The sequence below is a fragment of the Schistocerca gregaria genome, chromosome 1 (assembly GCF_023897955.1).
Source record: "Schistocerca gregaria isolate iqSchGreg1 chromosome 1, iqSchGreg1.2, whole genome shotgun sequence".
Classification (NCBI taxonomy): Eukaryota; Metazoa; Arthropoda; class Insecta; order Orthoptera; family Acrididae; genus Schistocerca; species Schistocerca gregaria.
Window position 1 is genome coordinate 869,003,923 of NC_064920.1, and position 16,767 is coordinate 869,020,689.

The 16,767-nt window shown below is 38.6% G+C and overlaps 1 protein-coding gene across 4 annotated transcripts in view; it reads left to right on the forward strand.

Annotated features, from left to right (window-relative positions):
• The window catches only part of LOC126273185 (armadillo repeat-containing protein 5-like), a 233,335-nt gene that overhangs the window by 94,116 nt on the left and 122,452 nt on the right, over positions 1-16,767 (forward strand). For all 4 annotated transcript variants that reach the window (XM_049976704.1, XM_049976722.1, XM_049976712.1 and 1 more), the window contains one exon: positions 10,612-10,844. In XM_049976704.1, coding sequence (XP_049832661.1) covers positions 10,612-10,844 — 233 coding nt within the window. The remainder of the gene's footprint in view (positions 1-10,611; positions 10,845-16,767) is intronic.

Below are 16,767 nucleotides of genomic sequence, written 5' to 3' on the forward strand. Positions count from 1 at the left end.
TCTATGACCATGCTTTTGGTTTTATTTTTATTAATTTTCATACCATATGCTGCACAGGCTTCATTCAGATCATTTAGCATTTGAGTCAGTCTCTCTTGATTTTCTGCGAGGATCGCCATGTCATCTGCAAATCTTATATATTCAATTTTCTGCCCACTTATCCTGATGCCTCTTGTCCCATCCAAACAGCTTTCCAGTAATTCCTCCAGATAGATGTTAAATAGGATCGGTGAGAGACAACAGCCCTGTCTAACATCTCTCCCAATCTTGCTGACTGCAGAGATGCCGTTACCTATTTGTACCCGAGCTTTCTGATTCAGGTACAGATTTGTGATGAATCTTCTCTCCTTCCACTTTACTCCATTATTTTTCAAGATATCCCACTGCCCCGTGGTAAAGGCCTTTTCGAGGTCTATGAAGACAGCATAGACTTCTTTGCCCTTCTCTATGCATCTTTTGCCTATGGTTCTTAGAAGTCCAATGGCATCTTGTGTTTCCTTTCTTCTTATGAAACCGTATTGTTCTTCTTCAAGTGTTTCTTCCAGCATTCCATATAGCCTCCTATTCAGAATTCGAAGAACTACTTTTGCTGCCTGCAATATTAGACTGATTGTCCTGTGGTCTTCACACTTTTTGGGATTAGTAGTCTTTGGAGTTGGGACTATTATACTTATGAGAAAGTCTTTTGGTCATTCCCCTTTGTCATAGATTTAGTTGCAAAGAGAGGTCAACTCATTTTCGCCTGTTTCTTTTAAACTCTTCAAGATTTCTTCCAGAATGTCATCTGTACCACACACTTTGTTGTTTTTAAGTTCTCCCAATGCCTTATTTACCCCTGAACCTAGGATAAAATCTTCATTTACTGATTCTTCCTTCTCAATCTGCAGATCGGAAGGTCTTTGATCCGCTTCATAGAGAGTTTTAGTATATTCTTTCCATCTATTCTGAACAGTGTGTGGGTTACTTAAAAGAGTTCCATCTTTCTCTTCTACCTCCATATTTGTTTTGTTCTTCCTTCACTGAAATAGTATTTCCTTGGCTGCTTGCCCTCTTTCTCCAGTGCCTCAATTTCTGGCCAGATTTCTCTCGTCCATTTTTCCCTGGCCTGATAGTTACTTTTCTGAGATCATTGTTCAGTCTTCTGTATTGCCATTTCCTTCATCAGTTTGTGCATTCTTCCATTTCCTCCTTTCTGCCATCTTCGATATCATCTCATCGGTAATCCACAGTTTCCTTTTCCACTTGCACTTCACCAGACCAACAACATCTTTACTGGTTGCTTTCAGGGTGTCTCTGAACTGTTTCTACTGTTCTTTTATGCCTTCTGTCCTTTCTCTAATTTTCCACTTCTCTCGAAGCTCTTCTTCAAGCTCTTTGGTCATTCCTTCTTCCTTTAGAACATCCAAGTTAAATTTCTCTCTCTCTCTTTACCTACCAACATTCTTTTCAATTTAATCTGCACATCTGCTACAACCAAGTTGTGGTCAGAGTTAATATCTGCTCATGGATAAGCCTTAGCATTTATCACGCATGTTCTGAATCTACTCTGTATTAGTATGTAATTGATCTGGTATCTGCTACTGTGTATATTCGATGTCCATGTGTACCTACTTTTTTTGTGATGTTTAACGAGCATGTTTTCAATACCAGTGAGCTTTCCTTACAGAATCTGACCATTCTCGCACCTCCTTCGTTTCTCTTACCCAATCCAAACTTACCAACCACATCTCCATCTTTCCCTTCACCAACGACCGCATTACAATCTCCCATTATGTGATGCATGCCTGTTTTCTCCTCTCTCTCCACCAGTGATACAGTTCTCCTGTAGCACTATTCAATCTCATCGTCGCTGTGTGGGCTGGTTGGTATATAGACCTGTATCAGAACTACATCTTTCTTGTGACCTTTCAACCTCAGCATCATCAATCTGCTATTTATGTATTCCACCTTCGGTACCATGGTTTTTATCTTCTTCTTTACCATTATAGCTACTCCATTCATTCCGTTTTTTCCTAGCCTAAATAAAATAGTTTGTAGCCATCACACTGTAGCACAGCAATGCCTCCCCATCTCACCTCTCACATTCCCAGAATATCTATATTGTTGTGCTCCATCTCTTTTTTCGCGTTTTCCAATTTGCCACATTGTACAAGGGTGCGAATATTCCATGTACCAGTCCTTAGCTTTTCCTCTTTCCTTTTCTTTTTCTTTATGTTTACACTTTCAGTTAGCCTTGGTGTACTCCCTTCCCGGGGATCTGATTGAGGGGCATCATTATTTTGCACATAGAGGGCTATGTCAAGTGCACCTTGAGAACAGTAATGTGAGAGCTTCCCGTTGCTTTCCACATATGATACCAGCCACCCACTCTGGGTCAGATGCTGTTTGCAGTTGCTCACTGCAGCTGCCTGTTGGTCCCAGGGGGTATTTGATTTCCCTCTTACCACCCATGTCTGGGAGGTGTTCCCCAATCCACCACCTCGGGACATGCTCTCTAGGGGTTTCAGGCTTCCCTGAGGGAGTTATCAATAATTACGTTTCCTCAATTAGGAGCATAAATGCAATGGAGGTTACAGGTTCCTCACATAGCCCACCCATTACACATATGTTGTGCTTTGTCCCATATATTGCTGATGACAAAAGTGAGACATATGCATAATAAATACTAAATATCTCAAGAAAACTACTTCTTAAAGTTGTAGATAGCACTTGCAGTAGTCCAGAAATTAGTTCATCACTTGTTTCGAAACAGATAAATGAATTAATTAACAACATGACACAGCAGTAACTACAAGGGCTACTATCGTACTGTACACAGTATTATTAATATTATCATTATTATTGTTAGTATTACTATAAGTAGCAGTTTCTGCCATTTCAGAATTAAGGAGAGGAGCAAACAAGTGATTTATGAATAGTAAGTATAGTGCACACATTTTAACTTGGTTGATTTTAAATGGGGTTGCAGAGTGCAGGTGAAGCAAGTGCCGCAATGGGAGGAGTAACACAGGGAAAGTACGTTTTGTAACAAGTATCTACCCTCACTGTGGATAGTTACATAGTTTGCTTTCTTATCTGAGGAGGAGTTGTGAGTAGCACTTGCAGTACACCACTAATTCCTTCGTCATTCATTCTAAAACAAACAAACAAAAACACACACACACAGACACACACACACACACACACACACACACACACACACGCACACACACACACACACACACACACACACACACACACACACACACACACACTAAATATCATTCATCTTTCATTAGTTTTCCAAGAAAAGTCTTTCATTCTACTGCTTAGTTTGGTACTAAAGTTGGTGGTGTGTGTGTGTGTGTGTGTGTATATGTGTGTGTGTGTGTGTGTGTGTGTGTGTGTGTATGGATGGATGGATGGGGCAGGGGTTCTGTTACTAGCTAATGTCTAATTGTACTCATGGGTAATGTGCTAAGAAAGGTTGCGAACAGCCGGTGATGGCAGAAATCTACATTTCTTTGAAAAACTTTTAAAATATTGAACGTAATGTTACAATAATTTCCATACCATGTTTTTCTGCTGAAATACATCTACTATTAAAATTTCAGCATGTTTGCCTCAAATTTCAGTGGATGTAAGATTTCTGTAAAACACCAATCACTTGTAAAATGTTTAAGGTAAATCCACAGAGACATCCACACAATGTGTACTTATTTCAAAACATTTATGCTAGTAAAAGTTCAAACATGTATCTTCAAATTTCAGTGGATTAAAAAATTTTGCATGACATCTGTTTCTGTGTAAACTGTTGACCAAATGTTGTTCAAACTCCAAGCTTAACTATGTATACATTATTCTAAACCAATTTTGTAGCAAATTCCATGGTATCAAAGTACAAAAATTGCTTGTATGCTTTTGCACAGTATTATGGAGGCATGCCTGGGATGACAGTTTGCGATCTTGGCTTAGTCTAGAATGGGAGGAGGGAGGAGGGAGAAGTGTGTGGGAGGTTGGGGGGGGGGGGGAGGGGGGGGGGGAACGGGGTCCGGGGAAAGTCCCGCTCTTTGGCTCCCGATGTTAACTCTCACCTGCTGCAAGCTATCAAGTGCTCTTGCTTCTTCACATCTCACTCTATTTGCTTTTGTGACAAAAATTTGGAGCAAATTAAATATTTGCTTTTGAAAGCAAATATACCAAAGGAATTTAAATTCATTGAAATTATGATTTTGAAATGGTCTTCTTTTCTTATAATCAAAAACTTTTAGAGAACTTTTAACTAAAGATTTACCTTATTGCTGTAATCTTTCAAACATGTAGTATTGAAATTAAAATTTCAGATTAAAAAAAATTTCAGAATTATGAAATTTCAGAATTTTAGAAACTTGATACGCACAAAACATTTACGCAATATACTTTAACAGAAGAAATTTTTGAAATAATTTTTCACAGGAGATGACACAGTTTTGTACTTATTTCTCATATTTTAGGCATTATTTTTTGCACTCAGTCAGTCAGTCAGTTCACTCACTTATCATAACAGTGTGTACTTGCTTTGTGTAGCATTGTTGTAGCCACTGAGGGGAGTGTTCTTACAGACACACTTGTAGTTATACGAGCAAAAGGGAGGAGTTTCTGGGGTTAGTGTGCTCCTCAACATCAGCTGGTCTGGGAGGGCTAATGGATTAACATGGCTTCAGACATTTCTTTAGTGAACAGTGCTCAGGCCACATGTACATATGGACTCCCAAGTTTGTACCAAGAAATAATACCATCTAAGTATTTACTCATGTTTTTTGTAGTGAGAGAAATAAACAAACATCCTCCCTATTATTATGCTATTTACACTTAACTGAACATGAAGAACATAACTATCATGAAAGAAGCTAACAGAATGAATTTTTCTCTAAAGAATTATTCATATTTCAAAATTTTCTCAGTTTAGTCAAAAATCCTGTATGAGATTAGATATTAGTCATTCTTTTCATTATTAATTCATGGTGCTTGTATTCATTGCTTTACAAAACTAAATAGCTAGCTGTCAGGAACTTTGCCCTTTATAATAAGTCAATGACTACATTATTTTCACACATAAGTACATGATTCAGAAGTATTAGTGGAGTTCCACTCTTAAGATGTACTTATTATGAGATATTTTCTTACCACTGGTTTTTTCTCCTCTCTCGTTGCATCAGTACAGGTAATTTTTATCAACACACTGGTTAGTTTGCATTTCATTATTTACATATTATTTAAATAAGGTGTGTTCTCGACAATACACTTAGGAGTGGCTTTATGTATTTCTTTTATTTCCTCTGCTTTTGTTCAGTACACAGATTAGTTATTCACAAGTACTATCTCCTAGCAATGGTTATGTTGCTTGCTTGCATTACTGCTTTCAAAAAGCAGTCATAATAAGTTCTCCATGTATGGTCTGCATATGCTGAAACACTAGTTTGTAATTTTTGACGTGTCTCCTGTACCATAATCACATGATTTGTAAGTGTATGTTATGAGACTAATAAATCACAGTCCACATCATTCTGACCACATCTACTCAGCCTTTTGCACTACTGCAGTGGTGTGCATTTTCCAGACACACAGCCAAGAAGTGAGTGGATTATATACAATACTTCTTTCTACTACCATAAATCTCTTTCTCCTCATTATACATCTGCATTTCAGCTCATTTTACAACATTTTATGTTCTTAATATTTAGTATTGTGCCATATTTCATCATTATACTGATTGTATTTCAACACATACTGGCTGTATTACACACCACCACTTCATCAGTTCTTGTAAATAATATGTATTAAACATATTCAATGGCATCTTATATTGCATATTCAGACAATATTCACGAAAGTTCTTATGAATAATAGAGACCTCATTACTTACTGCTTGATTAGGCATTTTGTAGATTCCTTTTAAGCAAGACTGTCAGAATAATAGTTTTTTCTTTTATGTAATGTTCATAGGTACAAGTTATCCCATTCTTTTCATACTCCTATTTTGAAAATAGTAGGGGGAGCTTTTACAGCATGTCATCATGTCCTATCTAATGCTCTCTTTTTCTTGTATTTGCACCTGATTGCAATTTGTTCTTGACTAATGGGATACTGTATAAAAGAGGATAGTCAGTCAACTTAGTAATTATTTTATGTGGTTCCTGGTTACACATTAGTTCACATGGTGGAAATCCTGTTGCATCATGCTTAAGATTGTTTATAATTTCCTCAAAGTACTCTATACAACCAGTCCATGTGGACTGTTTTCTCGCACAGAAGTCCAACAAAATCTATTCTGTCCCTGCATAATCATTTCGCTTATATCTCATTGATGAAAGTATGCCCAAATCCTAAAGTGTCGTATTCTCGTGTTTTATAAACATTTTTTAACTCGTCAGAAATGGCGTCTGGACCTTGTATAGATCCTATAGAATCTACATTTACATTTAGATCTGTACTCTGCAAATGGCTCATTACAGTGTATGGTGGAGGGTACCATATGTACCACTGACACTTCCCCCCTTTGCCTGTTCAATTGCTATTGTTAATTGTTGCAATTCATTAGGTATTGCTACTCTGTTACCTATCAAGGTGTTGCAATATAGTATACCATATTCTGTAACAAAATCAGATAGTTATGCATGCCGGTGGCATTCTACATCTATCTCTTCTGATTCTTTCAGTTCTTCTATGGAAACATAATCTGTTTGTGCAACTCTTCACCTTTCTGCGTAAGCTGCTGGCATTGCTGTGCAGGCAGCCAGACTTATGCCGAACTGTGTAATCATATCCTGACAGTTTTTATGCCCATCTAGTGAAGCAACTACAAGGGTCTTTTAAACTTAATGTCCATACCAAAGCAGCATGGTCTGTAAGCACAGTAAACTGATGCCCATACAAGTAACTCTTAAAGTAATTTGATCTTAACATGAGAGCTAGCAACTCCTTCTCGATAGTACTGTAATTAATCTCTGCTGAATTCATTTCTCTGGAGGTGTAAACCAATTGATCTTTCCTCACCATTATACTGCTGACTTAAAACAGCTCTGGCAGCATAATCTGATATGTCAGTTGGAAGAATAAAAGAGTTTTCAAAATCTGGATATATTAGTAAAGGTCGACTAGTCAAAAGTTTTGTAATTTTCCTCATTGCTGCTTTACACTCATCTGTCCATTCAAATACTGCATCTTTCTTTAGTAATTTTATTAAAGGCTTTGCTATTGTAGCATAATTATGCACAAAACACTTATAATAATTGGCTAAACTTAGGAAAGATTGTAGTTCTTTACCTTTCTTGGGTCCGGAAAATTGTCTACTGCTTCAGTTAGCTTAGGATCTGACTTAACTCCATCAGAACTAAGGATGTGCCCAGGTACTGAACTTGTGACAGTGGAAAGGAACATTTTTCTAGTTTTAATCTCAAGTGTGCACTTTGCAACCTAGATAGTGCCTTTCTTAATCTTTCAGCATGTTCTCCCATTGTTTTTGCAAAAATTATGATGTTGTTGGGATACACAAGACACGTAGTAGGCTTTAAACCTTTCAGTAACAATTCAGCAATTCTTTGAAAAGTGGCAGGCGCATTTCTTAGACCAAAAGGCATCCGTAAGAATTCATACAATCCGATGGGCAGTTTTAGGCCTATTTTGTAGTGCGGTTGGAATCTGATGATATCCAGAATGCATGTGGTAAAGTACTTGCAATTTCTTAACTTGTCTAAAGTCTTGTCGATACGTGGCAGCGTGTCGGGTGTGGTATCCTTGTTTACTGCTCTCGTATCGACACATAGATGGTAGGTTTTCTCCCTATTGATTGATTTTTTTGGAATGACTATCCCAAGGACTTGCAGAGGGTTGAATTATCACAGCAGCCAATTGCTACTGTATAATATCTTCAACAATATATTGTAATTGATGGGGTAAACTGTACGGCTTCTATGCTGTTGGTCTAGTGTCTCCTATGGGAATTTTGTGTCGTATGAGATCAGTTGCTGACAAGTACTGCATTTCCTCGAATAACCATGCATATTCCTTGAAAACTGGATACTAAAGATTTTGCTCTGACTCAGGCAAATGTGTCAACTTTTCTTTCAACTGATTCTTTATCAAAGGTGCTAATGCACAAACTTTCCTCTCAGGTAACTACTTATGTCTTTTCTCGTGATGCTGTTCCTGGTTCAAAACTTCTATCTTCATAATCGATCACAGTAATAGCTAACACCTACGCATGTCTGAGTAGTGCTCTGCTAGCCCCTTTGCCAAGAATTCAGAAGTGGGTGCTTTCTGCAATGCATCTAATGAAACAACATAAGGTTGTGCATTGCCTTTAAGCTTCAGCTTTGTGTTATTTAACAAAAATGGTCTGGCCATGTGCATGTCCCATGTCCCTGACATTTTGCAAAAATGTTGTTACATTTTTGCCTGGCTTTCAAGCAAAAGAAGGTACAAAACTTACAACTGGAATTGTACTGACAATATCTGGTACTAATTTTTCTGTTTAAAGTTTAGGGGCTCTTGAATTTCCCACAGTTGCTGCATTTTCAGCAGCTCTGGCTTCACATTTGCAAGTTATTGAAATTAAGCCAGCCCAGTAGCTCCATTTTTTCAAGTGACAGGGTGTTTTATCTGCTGTTGCAGTAATGTAATGTGATCAGTCTGATTCAGGGCCGCAGCTGCATCATCGGTAGCCAATTTGGTTGTCTCCACTGGTTAGTGAGGACTTAATTGGTTACAAAACTGGAACTGAAACTGAACAGATGTCCATAAAAAAAAGGTCTTGCTCAATTCTAAGCAGTGGAAATATCCCTCGGCAGAAGTTTACTGGAGTCATTAACTAACAGAATGCATTGTAGCGACACTTACATCACTTAGCGGTGGATGTGGTTGCACATAGAGGTGGTGGCAGTGTCGGCATCTGCATCATGGGTGGTGAAGGTGGCGGTGCCAGGGGTGGTGGCGAGAGACTGCTGCTCTGTTACAGCACACAGTGGTGGTGCACGATGCGGCGTGACCTAAGGCGACTCTTCTATTGCTGGTGGCTTGTCCCGGTGTGGGATGCGATGTAGCGGCCTGTGGCCATATAAAGTGCTCGCATGTTTAATTGGACCTTCACGGCCTAGCACGAAGGAACATCTAGAGCAAACAGCAAAGTGGCCCATGGCAGCAAACCACTAGGCATTGATATGGTTGCCAGCCCATAGGATTGGCAGGAAAATATTGATTTTGTACATGATAGGATGGTAGTAGGTGGACATCCGGGGTGTTTTTCCCACATGTAAAATGATACTTCATGTGATGGCATGCGGTACTCCCATTGGTTGGTTTGTGGCAAAAAGTTGGCGTCTTTCACTCAACAATACCATGGTGTTGTCCCCAGCTCAGCATAATAGTGTGGGAACCAGCCACAAGTACTGTAGAGTAGTTAAAATTTTGGAAGTGGAATACAATAAAATTTTTTTACCATTTTTTCCTGCTCCCATATACACTAGGCCATTTATATACATTGTGTAAAGTACTGGTCCTGTAACACTCACTTGGGGTATGCCAGAAGTTACTTTTACATCTGAAGACTTTTATCCGTTGAGACTCACTTGCTGCGGTCTGTTTCTGAGCAACTCTTCAGTTCATTCACTCAATATCATACCCCGTAAGCTTGTAATTTGTTCGTTAGGTGGCAGTACAGAACTGTATGATTGCCTTCCAGAATTCAAGCACACAACATCTATCCAGGCACCTGTATCTACTGTTTTCTGGGTATCATGGATGAACAGAGTTAGCTGCGTTTCATGCGGTTGCTCTCGGAGCCCATATTGATTCCTACAAGGAGATTTTTGATCTCCAGAAATGTCATAAAATGTGAGCATAAACATGTTCCAAAATTTTGCAACTGGCTGATGTCAGATAAGCCTATAGTTTTGTTTGATGACCCTCCTTGAAGGCAGGAATGGCTGTGCTTTTTTGCAGTCAGTAGGAATGCTTTGCTCCATCAGAAATATGCAGCTAGAAGAAGGGCAAGTAACTTTGCATACTCTATGTAGAATTGGGCTAATTATTTTTAATTTTATTTTCCCCAATGTAGTTGAATTGTTGTTAATTATTCTGAATTGTTGTTAATTATTCTAGTCGCTGGTGATCTTGATTTATGGTACACCTCTCCATCTGGCATCAAGCTCTTTTGTCCATTTAGTCAGTGTTTTTTGTTGATCATTATTATTCAGATGATTGCTGTGTTTGCTCTCTGTATTTTATTTGTTGTCAATTTGGTGTTCAACTTTATATATAAAAAGAAGAAGAGCTGGCCTATTAAATGTGATATAAGGATAAGTCACACATGTTGGTAATTCCTGATGACATAGTTTAAGTAATTAGAAGATCTTGATGACATTACAAAACATAGGAGTAAAAGTCCTTTAATCTAAATGTGCAGGACTCTTGCTGATAAATAATTCTTATATTCTTGGCCACTATTTTTAGTTTTTCTGAAAATCATTATAGTGAGCTCTTGATTTTTTACAAACAGTTCTGATGACTTATGCCTTGACATTTTATTGTTGTTGTTGTTGTTTTTTTGACATGTTACAAATAAATAAAAATTAGGCATTTTCCAAAATGTTTCAGATTGAAGACAGTGAAGCTGATAGTGATACTGACATGGGACCTCCAGAGGTACCTCTCCCATGCAGTGGTAATGATTTGGGCTATATCCTTGTGTTGCTTTCAAGAGTTTCACATATGGACTCACTGTCTGAAGGACAGGCATTAGCACCTACTCTTGAAACACTGATAGATTACATTGTGCAGATGGAGACAGCACAGCATTGTGCTTCCAAGATTCTTGCTCGTATAATAAGGTGAGATGACAGTTATAATACATTCATTAAAAATATGTCACAGGATTTAATACTCAAATATATATCACACTTTTAGATTCAGTTTTTATCTGTTATCAAATATAAAATCCATTATCAAATATAAAACTTTCTATTTAGCTTCCATGTTAGTAGTTGTCACAAACTAATTATGAATTTCTGAAGTAAATTCACACAGGTACCATATCCATTTAATCAGTTTAATAACTAGGGCTTTTGTAGGGCTGGTATGGCTTTGGTAGGTGTATGGCAAGGCACTAAGCATTCTTGCAAGCTGTAAAAGTTTTTTAAAAATTGAAATTGCTCTGGAAGAATATTGAGGAAGAACATATCTACGTATTTATGCATCGAATACAAACAATGGAAGAAGTAAATGTAATCACATGCCTTGCAGCTGAGACATAGAGTGTTTGACACGATACACACAAGACAGATATTGTTGCTAAACTTTTGTACAATGTTCTCTCTCTGAACTTACAAACACCCACCCATTATCCTACCCCCCCCCCCCCCCCCCCCCCCACACACACACACACACAGTTTTTTGTGATTGAGGACATGATGATGATTATTATTATAATCAAATAAACACTGCATTGTTGATGTTGATAATGGTTTTTATAAGTTTAGCAAATCACCTGTAGGTGCATACTGAGAAAAGCAGAAAAGGGAATTATAATACAAAATATTATAGCAGCCATGCATAGTGCTGCAAGGCACAGTTTGTCCAAAAACATGAAGATGCAGTGATAAACTACAGAAAATGTACAAATGATGCTGTAAGGGAAGTTATCAGTCACATGACTTGTGACTATGAAAAAGTTTTTCAAACATTAAGAATAAAATAAGAAAAAAACAAAAAAATAATTTTTTCTCTCACTTTTGTAATTTTGTAGTTTCTCAAGCAAAGTCTCCTTTTGATGTAACTAAGAGTTTATTGGGCTAACAAATATAAATATGAATTTTGACATGTTGTAAGTAAAAATATACACATGTAAAGTAGCAGCTTGAGAAGACTGTTGTACAACAATTTTTTTAGTGTTACATGAAACAGAATGCGCTAAATTAATGAAGTCAGTCAATCTGCATTACGCAACTCCCTGTGTTGAAACTTCACTTACAACAGTTGTTTATTTTGACAATTTAGCATGCTTTGTAAGATAGACTAATGAAAAAATGTTAGCTTTTAGGAATTAATGTTAGATATTAACAGTGAAGCTTCAAAACAATGACACTGTTTTGGAAACGGAGAAAGTAGCTGCAAAAGTATGCCACATGCAGTAGGGACTGCTGACAGCCGCACAAGTGTGTTTATGTGTGCTGCTGCATACAGCTGTCTGTTCAAACCATCAGATGTCTATAGCAAACTTATATAATGAACAAATTACCCTGATGATTGTGGAATAATGAAGCTATCGGGCCTCAGAGATTACCATCGTAAATGTTGAAGTAATTGCCATGATGCGATTCATTTTGGGTGTTCATAACCTTGTCAGATTCTTCTGTTTTGGCCTTATAAATTTCTAATTCCTCCAGCACGTTGCCATATTGCCATATTGGTTTTATGCAAGATCTCCATATTACTGTTCAGTGTTTGTGATTCTATGCTTATGTGCTGACAAATGTACTCCTGTTCAGCTTGCGCCCAATGTATTGTTTCTATTGGTTTTAATTGTCATGTCATCAACTAATGTCTGCCTGATGATTTTTGGACACTGCCATCATGAATAAATGATCAAAATTTTGTATGATAGAACGAATATTCATCTTCCTCAGGTGCCACTTGAGGCTACCTCTTGAGTGGAATGGGAACAGTATTTATACATGCAGCCTTCCCCCACCATAATCAGTTCCGGGCATTCCCTCTGCAGCTTGTGTCCACTGGATGCACTCTTAGGCATTCCACTTTCGGTCTGGTGTGCCTGCCGGTGCACTGGCATACTGTTTTTGGTTCAGTGCAGTTCTGGGTGTCCCATCTGTGGACTGCACCCAATGGATGTGTTTCTAGGCATTCTGTTTTCAGCCCGGTCTGCCTGTCGATGTGCTGTCATTCTGTTTTTGGTTAGATGCAGTTCTAGGTGTTCCTTGTGCAGTCTGCACCCAGTTGATCTATCTTAGGTGGTCCATCTTCAGTCTGTTGTGCCTGGTGCTCTGTCTGGGGTTACTACTGTGTCCACATGTTCAGTTTCTGCGGAGTGCTTCTGCTGTCCCCGTATTGTTTTGAGCAATTTCAGTGCAAGACCCCAGACTGTACTGAGTTGGTACCCAGTGTCATAGTTAATGAGGTTTTCCATAGCCTTTATCTCTTGATTCTCTTTTAACTCTGTCAGCATCTCTGAGGGCCTGTGCAGAAAGCCTCATTTCATCATAAGTCAGCAATGGTGATTTAGTTCCTGTCTTAGTTGGATGTGCCTCCAGTGTTCTTTACATCTGATGTCAACTGTTCTCATTGTTTGTACAATGTATGACATTTCACATTGGAAAGGTATATGAAAATTCCCGCTTGTCTTAGTCCCAAATCACCTTTCACATTCCCCGATAGTCCCCTGATCAACTACATATCATAGTAGTTGTGGTATTCCTGTTCACTAAGGTGCCACTGAAAGACTCACTGGGACTGATTGCTGGGAAATGACACGCTGTTGGACCTGTTTAGGCATATACTGACTTCCACTTATTTTCTGTGCGGGAGTCAATATTACAAGCAAACAGAAGCTGTAGCCATGGGCAGCCCTCTGTCTTCAATGTTTGCCAATATATTTATGGAGAGATTTGAAGAGGAAGCATTAGGATAGTTAAATATAAACCCACATGCTTCTTCACATGTGAGGATGACACATTTGTGGTCTGGCCACGTGGTAGGGAGAGGCCTGATGTGTTTCTTGAACATTTGAACTCATGCCACCCAGGTATTAAGTTCACCATGAAACTGGAAAGGATGGCCAGCTGCCATTTTTGTATATGCTTATCAAAAGTAGAGCAATTGGATCATTTGGCCACAGTGTGTATTGCAAACCCACACACATTGATTTATACCCACAAGTTAACACAGAAGAATGGAGTTCTGAAGATGTTGATCCACAGGGCACACAACTTGTCAGACCCAGAGAGTTTTAGCAAACAGAGCACCTGCGGTCAGTATTCTGCTGTAATGGATACACCACCAAAGAGATCCAGAAGACACTCTGAAACATGACTCAAAAAGAGATTAAAAGCAAAGATTGTGGCATATGTGCCCTATGTGGGATCTACTTCCACCAAAATCAGTGGGATTCTTTGGAATCACAACTTCATGTGTGTATTCTGACCACTTAGCAAGATTAGGGGACTATTGGGGAATGTAAATGATGACCCGGGACCAGGAAAACCAAGAATTTATCATATAGCTTGCCTACGTGGCATGTCATACTTTGGGCAAATAACCAGGACATAGAACATAAGATGCAAAGAACATAAAATACACACTCAACTAAGACAGGCAACTAAATCAGCCATTCCTGAGCATTTTCTGGAACTCAATCATTTCATGAATTATGATGAAACGAGGCTTCTGGCACAGCCCCCCAGACACTTGGACAATGTTGTGAGAATCAGTAGAGATACAGGTGATGAAAATCTCTCAAACTGTGACACTGGGCATCAACTCAGTAGAGTCTGGGATCCTGCACTGGGATTGCTGAAAATGCAATGGGGCTAACAGAAGCATTCCACAGAAATGAAAAGTGTGGATATTGGAAACAAACGCCCAGATGGAGCTCCAGGAACTTTGGACCTAAGATGTAATGCCAAAAATTGCATTCGGCTGGTGCAGATCATGGAGGGAACACCTAGAACTGCCTCTAACTGAAAATTGAATGCTAGCATGTTACGGGTGCACTAAAATGAAAACGAAAAGCCTAAGAACATGTCCAGTGGTTGTGGGCTGCAGATGGAACACCTAGAGTCACACTGGACTGAAAACAGAATGTCCTCTTGCCAGCAGGTGCACTGAACTGAAGGTGGAATGCCCAAGACTGCATCCAGTGGGCGTGGACCTCAGAGAGAATGCCTGGGAGTGACAATGGAGGGGGAAGTCCACTGGTATAAATACTGCACCCTTTCCACTCAAGGGGCAGGCTCAGATAGCACTAATGAAGATACTGACTGAAGTCATCAAAATACTGTGCAAGAATGATGCTGATATGTGGCAGAATACTGGACACCACAAAGATGTCAAAGTCTCTCATACTCATTCAACTTGTTCTTTACTCTTGGTTGTCCCATACTCTTCCCTTTGCATAGACAGTTGATGTCTTCAAACTGGTGTTACCATCTGCAGATGTTATCATCAGTGGAAGGATTACAATGGAACATAATATGGAACTCATGTTTCATTGTAACAATACATTCAGTCCTTGCAAAATATAAGATACAAAAAGCTTTCTGTTCACTATTCACCATCTTTCTTACTAGCACTTTCTGACTGAAGACACAGAAAACAGTGGCGCACCTGTGCGCACAGCTATATGAATAAAACTGTACGAGTTGTTCTTTACTTTGCTGTATTATAATTGTAAGTTGAATGTAATGAATGCTACAAAGCATTGCCAAGTACAGGAGATTTCTGAAGATCCTTTCTAATATTTTTTTCATGGATGATGAAAAGCATATACTTTTGTAGAGCACTCAGCCATTACGTGACTTGATCTTGAGCCATTGTTCCCATGCTTTTTTTTTTAAAGCTAAATAACTTCTGTTTGTGATGAATGAACTTTTGTGCCTGTCTCTGTTTAACTTGATGATCATTTTATTCTAATAGTAACATGATAATTGAGTCTAGTTGTTTTGAGAATATTATCAAAGTAACGAGGTGTTCTTGCCATCACTATTTGTTAATAAAGGGCTACTGTAAATGATTAATTCATTTTCAGATTTCTATATTGTCCAAGTATTAGATGTACAGATATGATCACTGCGTGAACAGAACCATAAACACACAACAGTTTGCATTGTGTCCATCAGTTAGTGTTACAAGTGCAGTGCCGTGACAGAATGGTGACAAAGCAAGAAAAGATTTTGTGCATGTTGGAATATGTGAGAAGTTTATCTGTTACAAAATATTTAGCTGGACGTGTGTGCAAGTTGCGCGTGTGTGAGTGTGTGTGTGCGTGTGTGTATGTGTGTCTACTGCTGACAAAGGCATTAATGGCCGAAAGCTATGATTGTGTGAATCTTTTTATTGTGCCTATCGCGACTCAACATCTCCACTGTATGGTGAGTAGCAACTTTCCTTCTCTCATATTGTTATATTCCATCCTGGATTTTCCATTGTTCAGTTTGAAGAGAAATAGAAGTGGTGTCCTAAAATGAGACAGTCAGACTTAATATTGACCAATATCAGAACAGGTAAAAGCTAAAGTAATAATATTATCTTCCTTACTGCCTCTACAACATTTTCTGCATTCTGCAAAAAAGTTAAGTCGGGCATAGAAAAGTTCTTTTTCAAGTATAGCATTCCACACACTGTGCCGATTTTTGTGTGTAAGTCTTCACAGAAATGACCACTGCAGAAAATACGTTCAGTGTTTTCTTTAACAGATTGCACAGCTGAAGCATTGCCCATGATTAAATTTCTATCAGACTACGACTGACTGGAAGTTTTGTCATGTGTTTTTCTTTCTTGAGAACAAAACTTTTGTTTTTGTCTCCTTTGATTCCACTACAGCTTTCATCTCTTTGAATTGTTTCAAACATTCTCCATATGGAGACAGTGTTAGCCACTTAACAGATTCAGAACAAGCCTATTTTATTATATGAGATGTAACTTGATATGGCTTGCTGATTTTGGGAGGTGGCCGGATACCATTTGGACTCACATTTACTCCATTGTTTGAACCTTGTGTGTCAAACTCTTGCAAAGCCATTG